Here is a 17765-nt window from a genome sequence, read left to right as displayed (position 1 = left end):
TAAAAAAACATGGACTGAAAAAGTCTTCAAGAGAAGCTGTTATCCATCCATCAATCGCATCCATGATCAACGTTCCCCGAACGAACCACACAATGGTCCTCAACCTATTGCTGAGCTGAGAAATCCCACTTCAAGGGAATGTGATTCAACTCAAGATGCCATGATTGTTGCTGCTCCACCATGTCCTAATTTATATTTCAAGATGTCTCATTCATGGTCATCTTGGTCATTTCCCGGTTCTCCGAGTCTCTTTCTTTGGGATCCCGTTGGCAAACCAGTCCCACAGTATTTCCATTCATACGCATGCAATTCATCCCGGTGTTTCCCACGATTCATCAATGAGTGTTCCGTCCCTTGAATGGACGTCAAGCCGGGTGTGCAGCATGCTGGCATAAGTTGGTGGACGTTAAAGATCCCACAGTGTCCTTCACAAACAGTAGGTGAGCTATCGCTGGCACCATGAACAAATTATAAATTCCTGCTCCAACCTACAGGGGGCAGTGCACTCGTGGCACACACTCCCAGCAGCGACATGCTGCATCCAAACTGATGACAATAATAATAATAATAATATGAAGCAATCAATTACCATGCACAAAACCAGGGTTCACATCCTATGCACTACATTTATTTGTCTATTGTCTGCTAATGTCATTGCAGTTCACAACAAAGTATGACATCTTTATCTTGCAAGCGATCGATATACGAGCTCCAATCTGAGCCTTCGATCAACCCGAAAAAACAAATCTCAAGCCACTGTGGCCAATTTATTGAAACAACCGGTAAGTTCTTATAAAACAATCATTCACATGAAAAAAAAGAAGAAAAAAAAAAAGTTTAACAACTGTTCACCAAATGCACTCAAATCCAGTATTTTGTCGATGGATCGAACGAGACACTCACCACCAGACACCACGAAGTCCTCACAGCAAGCTAACGCACAAACATCGTGCGAGTGACTACGGAACCTCCTCGTGCAGACCCACTGTCGATCGACTCCGGCAGACCCGTCCATTTGCTGCAACTCGATCACCCTGCCCTCAGCCGTGCCAACGTAAAACTTGTGCCCACCCTGTGGCCAGGGTTCCAAAGGGGAAAGCGGCAAACAGGAACCAGCGCACGATCTTCCATTTGGTTTACTCTTTCGTTCACCCTTCATGACATGGAAATGTTTGAATGCATAACGATGGGTTAGGCCATCGCAGTAAATTGCACTGTACCTCAACCACTGCCAGGGAACGAACGTCCACAGAGCACAAATCAAAGGTGTGCAGCAGAGTGCCGTGAGTAGTCTCCCACAGCTGCACCCTGCCCGTCGACTCTGCACCGGCGACCACTCCACCATCGAGCCAGCCCACGGCCCAAACAACGGTTTCCGAGGCAATGGTGTGGTAGTCCCGACGTCCAACCGCCATCTGCTGCACGCACATCCCTGCGTAGAGGACATTCCAATTATTCTGATATCGCAGACAATTTCCTCTTCCAGGATAGATTGGGACAGATCACCTCCCCTCAATTCTTGTTAAAGATCTCAATATATAGGACAAATTCCAAAATGGCTCCATTGGGTTGACTGATTCTACAAATCTATAATCCAATCACTGAAAAGAACGAAAAAAAACGAGAGTTGAGCTTAGAAGGAAAGGCTCACAGGCGAGGCACACACACTTCCTGGGATTCTTCATTTCGATTTAAGAGGCACACACTTTGCACAAGACGAGGATTACGAAACTTTTGAAAGGACGCATGAATGCTAAACAAGGCCTTTTGTGTGTGCATGTGCTGTGTGTTGGTTTACACCGATTCGGTTTGGCTCGCAGGGCACTTTTAATCTGCCATTACTTGCATGAAATCTGTGATTCCAATAGTCTGTTGATCACAAGTTTTAGCATCAAGACGAAAGAGTGGACATTTCGAAATAGTTAACCAGAATTGTTCTGTTCCTGAACGCAAGTCAGACTCACGGACATAAAGGAATATGAGAAGTATACCTGCACGAGATGAGTCGGGTTCGTACCATTAACTGTTTACCAGACAGTGGCGGATGTGGTTATATAACACACATGCACACAGACACAAACAGATGCTTGTGCTTTCACCAATAGATGCAAAAATCGAGTAAAATTTCTCTTGTGGCCCCAGAACCAACCAAACAAACAAAAAAAATTATAAGTATACTAGATTACCCGTGAACCCATTGGGTTCCCATTGTGACGCAGTTGATGGGAAAAAAAATTTCAAGAAAAAAAAAAAAAAGATAGCTCCAGCAAACTATACCGCTTAGGTTGTTTGCATTGATCAAATAATCCCGAAGAGTATTTCACTGAATCGGGAATCGATTTTTTAATAATTTTTTTTGTTGCCCGATTTGAACGAAACTTGATACTGCATACCCCAGGCGAATGATGAGTAAGGGGGCCCTAAAAATTTTGCGCTATCGTGTACCGTTTTGGCTGTATTTCGGGAATATACATATACAAGATGAGAGTTTTAGTAATACATAGATAAAACTCATTCCAACCACTGACTCACTCAATAATGTTCACTACCTTCCAAGTGACGGAGAAAGTGGAAATTTTGCGTGCCAATGGGCAATGAGGCCCATATGCAGGGAGGGGGTGGGAATCACAGAACCATTGGAAAACAAAATAAAATAGAATAAAATAAATGCAGGCGAGTGATTCAGGACAATGGGGAAGCACGGTAATTTTGCGTGCCGGACATTGAAGCAGATACACTGGGAAAAAACAAAACGAAATACAGAACCATTCGTTGGAAAGCGTCAGAAGATGAAAAATAAATGTAGGTGAACGACCCGAGACGATGGGGAAGTACGGTTCATTATTGCTTACAATGTGTAAGTAAGCATACTGCACTAGTACAGTATACACTTAGATATCATGTGAATCGGTTGAAAATTGATGATTTTTGTGACCTTTACCGTTTTACCCATTGACATCAAAAACAATCGGCTTTCAGCTTCTCAATACCTCGACCAGGTGGTGAAGTTTTGTAAACATTAGAGTAACAAGGACAAATGTGTCCAAAAGTAGCGTCCTAAAGGTTTTGTCGGCTAAAAAAAAATAAAAATAAAACAAACAAACAAACAAACAAACAAACAAAAAAAACAACTTCCCATATTTCATCACGTGCCTTGATTTAGCCAATAGCGAAACCCGTCATAATGTATTTACGTATTTACGATATATCGTGTATTTACGAAATTACAATACGATAAATGGAATAATCTTTAAATAGTAACGTGAACTTTTCGAACCTTTAAAGCAAATGTCCGAATATAAAAATATTAAAATATTATTATTAAAAATCCGAATATTAAAAGTTCATGATAGACGCTCTCAAAAGGCACCGTCTATGTGAGGATGTGTACATGTGCTCAGTATTTAAGGAGATCCGGATCTTGTATATACAAGAGCTGAGTCCCAGAGATTAAGGTTTTGTCTTCACAAGAAGAAGAAGAAGAACAACGCCGAGCTCTCGATGAGCAGCGTTCGCTTCGTGAGACGCTGCTAAAAATGTGACCTGTAGGCGATTGACATAGACAGACAGACAGACAGAAAGACAGAGATCGAGAGAGACAGACAGAATAACACCACACCAACGAATATACTCGCGAATCTTTGATTTCATAAGTAACAAACAAACAAATGAACCCAAATGCAATACCCTCTTCTTTGGTGAGGGAAATACATAAAAGCTTTGTAATGGAAACGTGCTGATGAAGACTTTGAAAGCAAAAGGTGAGATGGAGTTGAGGACCGGTGGAAGAGATGGTGCACATGTCAAAGTATTGTCTGAGGTGCATCGGGTGGCATCGCCAAGGCCAATTTGGTCAAGATCGACAATGTGATCACCGGTTCGAGGATTATATCCCTTGATCATGACGACATGCACGAAACAACCCGATAAACCGACACTCACAGTCGTACCAGAATTGATGTCGAAAACTCGGATGAACCCAACGTATCCAGAAACGAGCTGCAGGTCTGATGGGGCCCAAGACACACACAATACGCGACCTGCAACGAGAAGTAGAGAAAAAGATCTCTATGGTGCTTCACCATTGACCATCACACAAAAGGGGTAGTGCAGCAACAACAGTCCTGGACAGCACCTTTCCTGCCCATAACTTCATTGGCAATATCGGCTGTTCGATTCCAACCTCAGCAGAGTCATATCACACTTTATTGTATTTATTGCTTCTTTGCTTGACACTCAGCATTTAGAGGATAGAGAATGGAAAAACAACCATAGGTTGGCACCCCGTGGAGCCATGGAGAGAAAGGGGGTGGGGGGGTTGGAGATGGATGGGCAGAGTAAGATTTATCCTCAATTGCCCCATTGACTCTGAAAAGAAAAGTGATGTCACAAGATGGCACCCAGAGTGCTCCAACAAGTCACATCACTTTCACAAAGGTCAACAAATAACTTTGTTGGAATCAATAACATGACATTAGACAGGCAATCCGGTATTGTCAAATGTACGTCTTCATGTGTGTGTGTGTGTGCGTGTGTGTGTGTGTGCGTCAGCCACTCAATGAGCCCGACGTGAAAAACCAGTCATGTTATTGACTCCAACAAAGTTATTTTCCAAATATTACAACACAAAATTATCTAAAAATACAATCAAATATGAGCTTGCTGTAGTAGCAAATAAACCACTAGATACCACACCTTTCATCAGTTTGAGGACCTTGTTAAACTGTGGTCCCTCTGAGTTTAGTTCATACACTCTCAAGGATCCATCGTCACAACCAACCTGCAGCACCAAAATAGTTACACAATGAATGGTACATTTCGTCAGCGTCGTTTATGGTTATCGAGAGACGAGACACTTGGCACACAGAAGAAACAGAACAGCCGAATGGCAAGGTGGTCTGCATTGCAGCATGGTCGACGACAGGGATGGTCCCGAAAGAAAAGCTGATAGACAAGACAGCATGACACGTGAAGATCGTGAACCTTACGGCTAGACTGCTTCCCAGGTGGCTTGCTGCCAGACACCACAATGGCCCAGCGAAGGCATCCATCGAGCTCCGAATACGCAAACGCTGCAGGTCGAACTCAGTCAGAATCCCATCAAGTCCAACAGCAAACAGACGCTTCTCTGAAGCCCAGCACAGTGCCTGAATGCTGTCTTTACCATGTCCAGGAATGGTCTGAAATGATAGTTACATTATATCAGCAGATTGAAGGGTATTATGAAGGGTGTTCAAATGAGGGAATGTAATGCACTTCAGCATTCCAATGAGAGCCACTACCCTAATCCTCTGCCATACCCTTATAAATCGAGGGCCGTGCCCTTATTAGCTTCTCGACGAGTTGTTCATTAAGGGTCCTGGCAGACGATATACAAGTGTAATCATACCTTCAAACTTAGTTTTAAAAATCAACAATGACACTTGCTCAGATCGATTTCACATTTAGCGAGTTCAAAGCTTCTGTTAAACTCGCTCATTTGGCTCACTTCATCTTCCACAGCTCAGAGTGAGTAAGCTTCGGCAACAACAACAAGAAAAGACCCTCTCAATGGACAGGCCCTCGCCGCTCCTATAGCAGGAAGCGAGTGTCCCGGAAGCAGCGGGGGAAAGGGAGTGGCATTTCTAGATGTGGAGGAACTGCGTGGCTCAGCCGGTGGGTCACCCAGATAGCTTAGATGGCAGAGTACTGGTACGGTTCACCAGAGGAGCTGGGTTTGATTCCGGGTCTGGGCACGTAATTTTTTTTTTTTTCCACATATACTTGTAATGTTTATTTCCTGTTCATTTATAACAAGAAGAAACAACATGAATGCAGTGGGAAGGGTAAATGAATGGTTGCGTTTTCTAACCCTTTCACAGAAGTAGTTGTCTGCCATGTTGTATATCTCCAGCGAGCCTCCTTTGCGTGCTACAGCCAAGGAAGCAGTGTTGCTGTCATACGCCATACAGCACACGGGTTCCGGAAAGTATGAAAAGAACCGTACTCGATGCACTTTGTACAGCGTCATGGCGGGTTTGATGGTAGCCTGAAAATGAAACAAGGAGAAAGACGACGACAAAGTAGAAGAGTCAATCACAAGGAACAGAGAGCGATAGGCATTTGCAATTTTCACTGATACTTTGCTGACTTAGGTTCACCAATCACCGTGGATGCTTGCGCAAAATGTTGAACCGAGGCAGCTCGCATACATACAAATAAATAAATAAATAAGTAACCCACCCCCCCACCCCAAACTGATGAATATACAAATGGAATGATTACACAAACAAACAAACAAACTAGAAGGGCACTTGGGAGAGCGCGTCCCTCCGCCCGGTTCTAGATCTTCACCAAAATCTCTCATCAGTTCGTTCGTGTCACACACCCAACCTGTCCACCAAATTTCACCCGAATCCACCCACAACGTTTTGAGATATCCTGCACAAAAACAAACAAACAAGGCGACGACATCCTGCAGAGCACGAAACTTGCAAAATTCATAAAACAAATTTGAACTCAAAAATAATTGATGGTTCAATTCAGTGACCGGATATGCAACTCCTGTTCAAATGTCAAGTGAATCAGATGAAGATTGAGGATTAAAATTTTTTGGCAAAGTTGTTAAACTTTGGTCGATGTTGACCTTTTGACCTCAAAAACAATAGGCTTCTTGCTTTTGACGAACTCTACCAGGTGGTGAAGTTTCATGAACATCAGTTTGAAATTATGACCGATGTACAGACAGAAAGAGACAGAGACAGACAGACAGGCAGGCAGACAATTGAACAGACGAACAAGGGGTAAAAACATAACCTCTATCCACCTACAAAGGTGGTCAAAAACTATTCAACTCAATAAAAGAGTTTGTGGAAGACAACTAAAAATCCTTCACTTCGACCAATTCAAACAGATGCGCTAAATATCATTTCTCTTGACATCTGCTTCGAGAAAAAAAAAAATTAAACACAAAGGACACAAAGAACGAACACACGTGGAAGTCAACGCTGGGTGTTCAGGTTGAAACATTATTGATCATTTCTCTCTGACAAAGCTGTTTGGCTCTCCTGAATGTAAGGGTAAGCGTGCGACTCCCCTTACGAACCCCCAAACCACTCGACGAGACGCACTGTCGTTGTTGGTCCCCGTGACGGACCGCTCGCCCCGTGCATTCTTGGGAGGTCACAAAGTGGACAGGCTGCAGGTGTGGTGCACCATTGCCCCGACATTTTATAAACCCAACGGTCGGATAGCTTTGGGCCTCAAGCGATCGAACCCACGCGAACATTTAAACCACATCCACATGTGCAGATGCCCCCAAATCAACATGCTCCGTGATGCAAGTCCACGATGGCTTCTCTTTATTGGGAAACAAGGAGAAGAAGAACAACAACAACAAGAGGAAGAAGAACAAGAAGAAGTCTACATGCAGATGGTGTACGCGAGACCACCAACAAGTGCTCAAGTTGAGATGTCAATTTGTCACCGGATTCAAACCAATTGAGGATATCCCCAAAAGCAGAACAACATCTTTTAACCACGTAGTCTGGGAGCCACCATGTGAAAATGTGCAAAAAAGTGATTTTGATGTGACACCCCTGCTATACAATTTTTGATACTTGGACCATGTCAGTGGGTGTGTTGGCCACCTGAAAAGTGTTATTGGATACCTCAACCCCATTGCGCAACTTCTGTGGGCAGGTTTTTTTTGATAAAAGGCCATGACCGATAAAAACAAATTTTGGGGGTAGAGGAAACTAAATTGACCATTCCTCCACAATGGAACACCCTATGACAACAAATTACCACTCATTGTCTTTGTCTAGATGTATGCTACAGGTTAGTATCAAGTGGATTTAAATTGGGTGACCTGCAAGGTCACCAGAGGTCAAAAGGTCAGAAAAATTGGGTCATGCCAAAAATCTGGCACTTTTATCAAATAAATACTGTTTTGATCCACTTCCTATACGATTTTATCTTAAAATACCACTTGAATCAACTTCGAGGATCCTCCTGATGTTTTTGGAGAAGCAGTATTTTGATTGAGCACAATTGAGCAAACTATGACCGGGTCATTTCATGGTAAAGTGCAGAAACCGTGTCCATCACACTCATAATGAGACTGAATGGAAAGAATGCAATCGCTTTAAAATTCACATCGAACGATAGTGTAATGATGTTGAAACATACTAAACATAAAAACATGCCGGGTTGAGGCTGTGCGTATCTTTTCTGGCAGCCTAAAATGTCGAGGTATACCAAATATAGCTGTTCCAACTCACACTTGTTGGTGTACCACCTCGATTATCTACGAGTAATAAATCTGCTTGTAGACTTGCATATGGATATTTGTGACCACATCCGATGGAGCAAATTGTCTAAAAAGTGATTTGAAGGGATACAATGGACATTCCTGAAATAAATACAGTATATGACCCCATCCAAAACATTTGTCATCTCAGTCACATATTTTTGACTGGGCGCCGGATGTGCACGCGCTTGGAACTATCTGCCGAGACCTGAACAAGTGTTGAGCGTCCACCATATTTAATCCGTGAAGTCTACTCATCTTTCCAAGAAATCGTTTGATTTTGTCTAATTTTGACAGTGAACATCATCACTGGGTAAGTACACTATAAATTTGTCAACTGCAAACGTTCAATATCTTGATTTTGAGAAAAAAAATTGATTGTATAAGGGGTAGTGAAGTTGTAAAACTGTTTGATCCTGGTCATATCACGCATTATTGCTTCCTCCTATGATCGTTGGAGAGTGGGCAAGACTTTTTTTTTTCTGAAAACCATCATATCCGTCACATTTGAGGACCGTAACGGAGACGACAAAGAATCGATGGAGTTCTTTTCGCATGAAATAACACCCAGCAACGGTTGTGGGACACCAGGAAGTTGTGGGGCACTGTAAATTTGTGCTCAATATTAAACTTTAATAGAGTTTTGCCATTGACATTGAAAGTTTGAACCGAATCAACAATATTAGCAATCAGAGTGCGGGAAAGCTTCTGCTAAAAAAATATTTAGTACATTACTAGCAGTGTCATCGCGGTAAGTGTATCTTTTATGACCAATGAAACCATTTGATGAGGGTCATTTGCAAAATTCACACCCGGTATGAACGTAAAACGATTTGAAAGCGTCTCACCTGGGGCTCATCTTAATGCGGTATCATTAGTTTTTTTTTTATAATATATCGAAAATATGAACAAAATAACATTTGTCAAATTTCTGTAATTGAGAAGGATTCTAAACTGTGTAAGTGCATCATTGAAGCAGTTATAGTTGATGGTATTACTGTATTTGTTTTGAGTACCAACGAATGTTTGATGGAATTGACAGTGTGACGGAGACGACACGGTTACACATAACCGCGGGGAAAATAAGCTTCATACTGTGTTACAAAACGAGCAGCTGATGTTCCATGACTAGTTATAGTATTCGGATATGTGTTCTCATTATAATAGAACATGAAACAATTCTCAACTTTCTCATTTTTCCCCAGACAAAAAAAAAAACACCTAAAAAAGGGGCATTACCATGAAATAACCCGACCATAGATTTGTTCGTCGCAAATCTGAAACTCCGCTAAAATTCACTTTTTTGAAGAAAATTCTAACTTTCCAATGACAGTTGTTTTGTACATTGAAGTCCAATTGCAGCACCCTAAGTGAGTTCTGGAACTGTTTTCCCCATCACCCAATCACCCCATCTCCCCCCCCCCACCCCCATGAATCTCATGCTACCCCTTTCAGTACGCTTAACACGTGCTCAATCCCTTTTTGCAGGTGATGCCTCCTTGCTTTAAAAGATGGAACCTCTTATATCCGCAAATCTAAAGCGGTCCAGTTCCTGCCCAGATCGGCTAACAACTGATGACTCAAAATGTTTGATTTGCCAATCCACTGCTCTTGAGCTTGGAATGAGTGAAAATGAGATTAGAGACAGTAATGTATTGGTGGATGTAAACATTGTCTGGTTCTTACTAAGGATGTTCTCTACTCAGATAATGACAGCTGAAGATGACAGTCCATGCAGCGTACCAACTTGGAATGCATTCTTTGAACTTTATTCTGGGAAACAAGCACAGAAAACAAAAATTGGTTATGGTCCAATGTATCCACAAACTCTCCAACCAATCCAGATGTTGTCAAGACCTCTCCAGACTACTTTGTTTCACTGAATCTCAAGTTAGGACAATTGAACACTGTGATAACTTGTGATCAAGCAATATATGACATAAAAGGTCTAGTGAAAAAAGGATCCAGTGCGATATAAAAATGTCATAGTGTGACTTGGTGGCTTCCATATTGCACAGAACTTTCTTGGGTCTATTGGGTTTTTGATGAAAGAAAGTGGCATTGAAGAGGTACTGGTTGCTAGCGATACATGTGGTCGGGGAGCAGCTAATAAGGTGATGGCAGGAAAGGACTACTATAAAATGGTTCGTTACCATTCATTGCTAAATGAGGCTTTCTTCATGCTTAAGTGGGAAGCATTCGAGCGATGGTTGTTCCAGAAAGAGTACACAGATCATGTTGAATCACTTTCAACTGTGTCATCGATGCGAGAAAGAATTTCAGTGGATTATGAAGAACAGGACAAAGACAGTGTCATGCAACATGTTGGTGATGTGCTTAATCATCTGAAATCCCGAGATACTGTCTGGGAGGAATTTGAGAATTGTTTAGGAAAGACAGCACAGTTGTGGGGAATGTACATAGAAATGGTACTCATTCTAAAGTGTTACGTGAATGATGAGAGAGCTGGCCTTTGGAACCAACACCTCCTGGAGGCAAAAAACATGTTACCATACACTGTTTCGTCTGGACACAGCAAGTCCATGTCCTGTCTTCCAATATATTTGAGTGAAATTAACAGCCTTCCCAACTCAGCACTAGATGATCACAAAGAATTTGAGGCGGGCAACTTTGCAGTCCATCAGACGGAAGGTGCATTCAATGGTGTATGGACAGACCTCGCTTTGGAGCAAACCTACAACAAAGAAGGGAAAACAAGCCTGTTTAAGGGAATAACCCAATCAGAATCAGTACGGGAGAAGTATGTAAAAACACTGCCCTTCATGACGGCGGTCTCTGAGAGTGTAAAGCAGATGGTGCAAATGCAGTCTCCTGACTCAGACCACCACGAAAAAGTGAATAAAGATGACATGGCAAAGGTTCTTAAAATCAGAGACACTGTGACAGAAAGTGCGAGGAATCCATTCGCTCCGACCATTGCAGCTGATAAGTTGGTCAACATTGCAACGGGAGAAATACTCGCTTCGACAGAAGTTGAAGACTCTAAAAGACTTGGATTAGAGGCAATTGCATATGCAAGTTCCACTGATGCTGAAAAGATAATTACCCCAAAGATATTGACGTTTGCTGCACAACAGAAGCAAAGGGGAAAAAGGAAGACCCAGTGAAACAATTGGTATCTGAGGAAGGCACAGTTACCAGAGCCCTCTGCTTTACTCAGGAGCTGACTAATGAAGGTAAAATAGAGGCTTTCAGCTACGAATGGTGCAACTACCCTCCATGTGTGTTTGAACCACACATTGCTGGATACACAATGCGTAAAGGAAACAAAGCTGACTTCCTAGACACCCTCCAAAGCAAAGTCAGTGATTCATGCGAGCCAGGCAAAGAATTGCCTCCCTCTGCTTTAAAACCAGTGTATGTCATAGATGCAATGGCATTCATTCAACGCTACCAAACCCTTGGGGCTAGTGTTTTCAGCCAACTTCAGGAAAGATACAAAAACAAGATTTTGAAGATGAAACCGATGAACTGTTCCGAGGTGCACTTTGTCGATGATATATACGACTTTGGTGAAATGAGCTTGAAGGGTGATTAACGCTTGAGACGTGAAACGGGAGCCAGCGCACCAGAGTTCGTTCCAAATGATAACATGAAAATACCAGTATGGAATACGTTTGTTTTGAATCCAAGGAACAAAGCAAACCTGCTCTCCTACATCTCATCCTGCTGGACAAAGTCGTCCCTACCAGATGGTTTCACTCTTATAAATGGTGTTGATAGAGAGGGAATCCGTGTGACCAACAGCGGTGTTACACTGTTGGAGGATTTGTGCTGCCACACCCATGAAGAGGCAGACACCAGAATATTTGCGCATGTAGCCAGCTGCCAGGATAGCAGTATATTCATCATTCATGCTACTGATACTGATATCATATTAATTGCAATGTATCATTTACCATGGCTCCATAATGTCAAGGAGTTGTGGGTGGAAAAGAACAACCTTTTTCTGCCAATTCATGACTTAGTCAGTGAGTTAGCAGAGGCAGTGGACAAGGACCCCTTAGAACTTACTGCCACATTACTTGTTTCCTATGTTGTATCAGGATGTGATTCCGTCAGCTACCCTTTCAGACGAGGGAAGAAGAGAGCGGCCAACGTGGCACTATAACGTGTTGGAACAATGCCACAACTGACTGATTTCTCGCATACAGATTCTTGTGTGGACATCAAAATGTTTGATAAAGCTCGAGATTACTTTTGTCAGTTGTACGGTAGACCTGGCTCTTCATCTCTCGATCGGTTGGGTGCCCATTAATTTGCTTCCAGCGAACGAGATCTTCGTTCTCTGCCTCTGACTGAGGATGCATTTCACTAACATGTTCTCAGAAGCCTTTGTCAAATCAATCTGTACAAGCAAGCAAATCTATGCAACGCAACCCTTCTACCACTGGTGGAATACGGCAGACATTTTGATAATACTGGCAGATTAATTCCTGTCATGAAGCGCAAGGATAGTAAACCAGCCTCAGCCAAACTTGCTTTCTGTAAGTGCAAGAAAGCCTGTTTCAAGAACTGCCCATGTGCTAAGGCTGGACCAGCATGTATCATTGCATGCAGCTGTAATGGTGACCGAGCTAAATGTGGTCGGATGGCTGAGGACAGTGAAGACGAGGACTAGACAACAGTAACTTGTAGCTGGCGGAACCACTTAGGTAATTAATTCCAATATACGTAGTGAATTGCCTTTTTAAATGCGGCAAAAGTGAACTGACATTTCTTTCATGCTTTAAGGTGGCACGACTCTGTATCTTTGACAAACTAGGAGTTGTCAGATAACTGTTTGGCTACTGACAGTGCATTTGAAAGCAAATGTTATTGTAGTGACATGTGTCGATGAGCCCTGACAAGGCAGATTATGCTGTTTCTGAGCTTGCAATCCATCAAGGGCATGTTACTACCTATATCACTAATTGTCCAAGTCGCATCGACTTTTAGGGAGTTGATCGGAAGAATGTAACATCCAAGAATAGTTTTCATCATTTTTGTCTCTCACACACGACACTGCAGTACCTTGTGACATTTTTCAGTCTTTTCTCATCTTTATACATACTAGTACGTGCCCGTAAAAAAAAAAAAAAATAAATAAATAAATAAATAAATAAATAAATAAATAAACCACACAGGCCGTTTCTTCGCTCTCACGTGCCCGTACGTGCGTGACCCGGAAGTTCGATATTATTCGCAGTTATGATTATTCGCAATTTATTTTTAATACCCAATTATTCAATTAGCGCCAACGTATTTTACCTTTTCACAATGTCGTGGCAAGGAAAAACAAAAAGAGAAGAGAAGAGAGAGAAAAAAATTTACTTCCTGGTTCGGAGCATACCAGCACTCTGATGTTACCGAAATTTATACACTGTCTAATATGAAGACGATCATAACTTGGGCCATTGTGATCTATAAATGTGCATAAGAAATCGAGAAATTATTAGAATACACGAAGTCATCACTCTCCGGAAGCCCGTACGTTGTAACCCGTAATGGGGAACACTGCTGTGCTTCCCTTCCCCATCGGCCACGCCCACACAACAACGTGTCTTGCCATTGGTTGGTAAATAAATGGCCATAACTTGGGAAGCACTTGTCCGATTAATATCAAACCTTGAAAAGGCACATCGTCAGGTCCCCAGCAATATACCTGGCAAGTTTCAATTAGATCGGACCAGAGGTTGTCGAGAAACAGCAGACACACACACACACACACACACACACACACACACACGCACACACACACACACCCCCACCCACACACACACACACACACACACACACACACACACACACACACACACACACACACACACACACACACACACACACACACACACACACACACACACACACACACACACACACACACCTGGAATTATAGATAGATATAGCAAATTGACCATTTAAATCATTTTTGCAATAAATGATAAAATTCTAATGGACATTATCAGTACTGTACTTTTGCATAACATGCATAACAAAAGTAATGAAAATCTACTTTTTTGTGATTTTCAGATTTGTGACAATCAATTTGCTGGTCATGGTGCACTTCATTGTGATCCATTTGAAATATTTCTTCTCCAAAACAATCAGGAGGATCCAAGAAGTTGATTCAAGTGGTATTTTAAAGAGCAGGTTGCGGGTCACCAAACATGTTTTAAAAATTTATCAATATGATTATATATGCATTAAATAGTTCGATGCAAACTATTGTGGTTGCCTAACTATTGGAAAATTAATGAAATTTAACTCCGAAGTTGTTATTTCTCGAGGCTGTTGGAAAAAAAGTCACGTGCCATATACGGATGGTGACGTCACGTTCTCCAAAACAAAGCGGACGCTCACTCCCTTATTGAAGAAGTGTCCAGTTCAGCGGGCCGTTCTTTCGCTTTTTTTGAGTTTGCAACTGTCTATATTATCCTTTTTTATTTTGAATTATTGTAGAACAAAGTTATTTGGATATTTGTACATCATGCCTCGTACGCGTGTCGTCATGTTTTGCGAAATGGCTGGAAAACGGGTAATCGCTCCCACCGATTCCCGAAGGAATCAAACATTCGCCGGCAGTGGATAAGATTTGTACAAACAAAATGGGTGAATTTTCCCCCCCCAAAAAACGGGTAAAGAGGACCCTTTGGATAGACTTGTCATTTGTGGTGACCATTTCACAGCCGAGGATTACGAAGGCAGAAACACATCTGATCACCACTCTGTGAATACGAGTTGTTGGTTGACAAGTTCTCCAGATACTGCTATGTCACAGAATCAATTGTTGAGTTTAAGTGAGAAAAAACTTGAAATGTATTCTTAAAGAGTACATGGAAAAACACATGAATAAACTTTCTGAAAAACACAAGCATGAAAAAAATTTCTCAACAAATCAACTTATTGTTGATTAAATTACTTTTTTTAACAGCATCAGCAAATTGGGCTATTTCATTTCAATTGTAAAAAATTGATCAACTTTCCATTTTTTTTCTAAATTTGGTAGAATATTTCCCAATGAGGCGAAACACGTTTTGGTATTTTTTGCCACAACAGTCTCTTGAAAGTTGGGGTTTGTTCCAACTGTTCACTTTCACTGGGGTCAAGTTCAGCTGTCAGAAAGACTTCAACGCCAAGGCTACGGTGTATAATATATTTGGGTCCATTATTGATTCATTCTATTTCTGACTCTTGAGTGACTGGAGGGTTAAAAATTATTATATCAAGTCACAGACGAATCAAACTTTTCATTATTTTATGCATCGAACTAGAAAATGAAAATCTACAAATCAATCTGTCTGGTGGAGTCTATCAGTGTGAACTGCCGGGCAGTCAGTCCTGACACTTGTACACGAAATAGGCCGTTTTCTGGCACGTGCAAGTGGCTCAAATTTATATGGCTCAGGGCCAGAAACTCCATAGTATAAATTCCCATCCTCCTCTGACTCATCCTCGGCAATATCCGAATGAAAACACTCAATTTCATCGCCGCTGAAATCACTCTCCGATTCTCATCTCACCATCCTTCACACGCTGTTTCCGAATGTTCACGAAGTTTTCGGAGAACGTGACGTCATAGCATCTTCAGTAAATTCTGGTCTGTTTTTCGATCACTGACAAAAGGTTTGACTTAAAAGTTAATTTTAGCATATTTTGAGTTTCAAATGTAAGAAAATAATTATCGTTGGGCAATTACACCAGTCTGTGTCATTTCAGAGGTCTCGGTTTTCTCAACGGCTCTCATGTTTTTTTGCATTCTGAATTTAGAAATGCATCTCATTTCGCTCAATCAGGTCAAGTTTTTATGCTATCTCAATTTTAAGGAAAAAAAAAAAATCAAAATTTTTGTTTTTTTAATTAGCATTTTTTTTAAATTCAAAATCAGACTTACATTGACAGAAAATGTACAAACTATACAAATAATGACACACAAGTACCGTTAATGTGAAATTCAACATTAAAAAGACGAAGGAAAACAGCGACTGCTGGAACGACTGAAGTTGGGTGTTGCCAGAAACAACGATTTATCTATATTTTTTCTGAAATTGAAATGAAAGCAATTGAGAAGGCATTTTCTTCCACATTAAGTGTACTTGTGTGTTATTATTTGTATAGTTTGTACATTTTCTGTCAATGCAAGTCTGATTTTGAATAAAAAACATGCTAATTAAAAAAACAAAAATTGATTATTTTTTTCCTTAAAATTGAGATAGATAAAGATAAAGATTGAGATTAAAAAAACTTGACCTGATTTAGCGAAATTAGATACATTTCTGAATTCAGCATGCAAAAAAACATATAAGGACCGTTGAGAAAACCTCAACCTCTGAAAAAAACATTTCAAATGCAGCCCAGTGTTATTAATGTGCTTACAACCTTCGAATCACGCGAAGTCATCAGCGACCCAAAACCTGCTCTTTAAGATAAAATCGTATAGGAAGGGGATCTATAAAGTATTTCTTTGATAAAAGTGCCATATTTTGGGCATGACCCAATTTTTCTGACCTTTCAACCTCTGGTGACCTCGCAATTGAAATCTACTCGATACTAACCTGTAGCATACATCTAGACAAAGATAATGAGTGGCAATTTGTCGTCATAGGGTGTTCCATTGTGGAGGAATGGTCAATTTAGTTTTCCCTTACCCCCAAATTTTTAATTTTTTTTCGGTCATGGCCTTTTATCAAAAAAAAAACCTGCCCACAGAAGATGCGCAATGGGGTTGAGGTGTCTAATAACACTTTTCAGGTGGCCAACACACTCGCTGACATGGTCCAAGTGCCAAAAATTGCACAGCAGGGGGTGTCACATCAAAAGTGTATTTCTCAGCCTTGGCTCCCAGACTGTCAAGCCAATGACAGGAGGTATCCGGTTCGAACCTAGTGCAGTCCAGGACCAGTCATGGCCGTAATTCCCGATGGTTTTACATTCGTCTACATACTACGTACAAAATGACAACTTTTTTTTTTTTTTTTTTAAACATCACATGTATAACACCACTCATCCAGTTAACGTGCGGGACAAACTCCACTTCGTCCGTCCAGCCCTCAAAAGGCACCAAAAACGTTCATCAACACGGTTTTGGTAGTTAGGTAATTATAAACTGAAGAGAAAACACAAGCGTGAGTAACACGACCTCACTACGCACCCGTCCGAATGTGGGGCCACGAACCACGTGCTGTCCCACACCACCAACGAACCGGGTACGGCTGAACTCCCTTGGGTGGAACGAGCTGTACCCGACAAAACAAAAACCCGTGGCGCTTCGTCAGTAAATGCCAACCACTACTCGTAGGATATGCTAATGATCAGTACAAATGCGATTGGAGTGCCCCGCTAAATCTGACAAACAGCACGTGGCCGTGACGCAACATCCGGTCTACTTGGTTATTATTTGTCGTTCAACTTCTCCGAGTTCGCCAGATGTAGAAAAACTTATCACCGTCGCCAAACTGAACCATTTTGTTAACTT

General features: G+C 41.5%; 1 protein-coding gene and 1 pseudogene across 2 annotated transcripts in view; one reads left to right on the top strand and one right to left on the bottom strand.

Annotated features, from left to right (window-relative positions):
* The window catches only part of UTP4 (UTP4 small subunit processome component), a 31192-nt gene extending 13503 nt beyond the window's left edge, over window positions 1-17689 (bottom strand). The window contains exons 1-8 of one of the 2 annotated variants that reach the window (XM_085893277.1): window positions 17442-17677; window positions 9977-10063; window positions 5852-6028; window positions 4989-5180; window positions 4696-4780; window positions 3951-4040; window positions 1221-1432; window positions 904-1072 (exon numbers count right to left, since the gene is read on the bottom strand). In XM_085893277.1, the coding sequence (XP_085749403.1) occupies window positions 904-1072; window positions 1221-1432; window positions 3951-4040; window positions 4696-4780; window positions 4989-5180; window positions 5852-6010 (907 nt within the window). In that variant the 5' untranslated portion in view covers window positions 6011-6028; window positions 9977-10063; window positions 17442-17677. Of the gene's footprint in view, window positions 1-903; window positions 1073-1220; window positions 1433-3950; window positions 4041-4695; window positions 4781-4988; window positions 5181-5851; window positions 6029-9976; window positions 10064-17441 lie in introns of both variants that reach the window. The other variant, XM_085893276.1, reaches the window with a different exon arrangement.
* Window positions 10569-13411, top strand: LOC147022417 (uncharacterized; annotated as a pseudogene).
* Window positions 17690-17765: the final 76 nt, after the last annotated feature.

The sequence above is a fragment of the Eptatretus burgeri genome, chromosome 8 (genome assembly GCF_056783735.1).
Source record: "Eptatretus burgeri isolate ZD-2024b chromosome 8, Ebu_testis_v1, whole genome shotgun sequence".
Lineage (NCBI taxonomy): Eukaryota > Metazoa > Chordata > Myxini > Myxiniformes > Myxinidae > Eptatretus > Eptatretus burgeri.
This window is presented reverse-complemented; position numbering and strand designations above follow the sequence as displayed.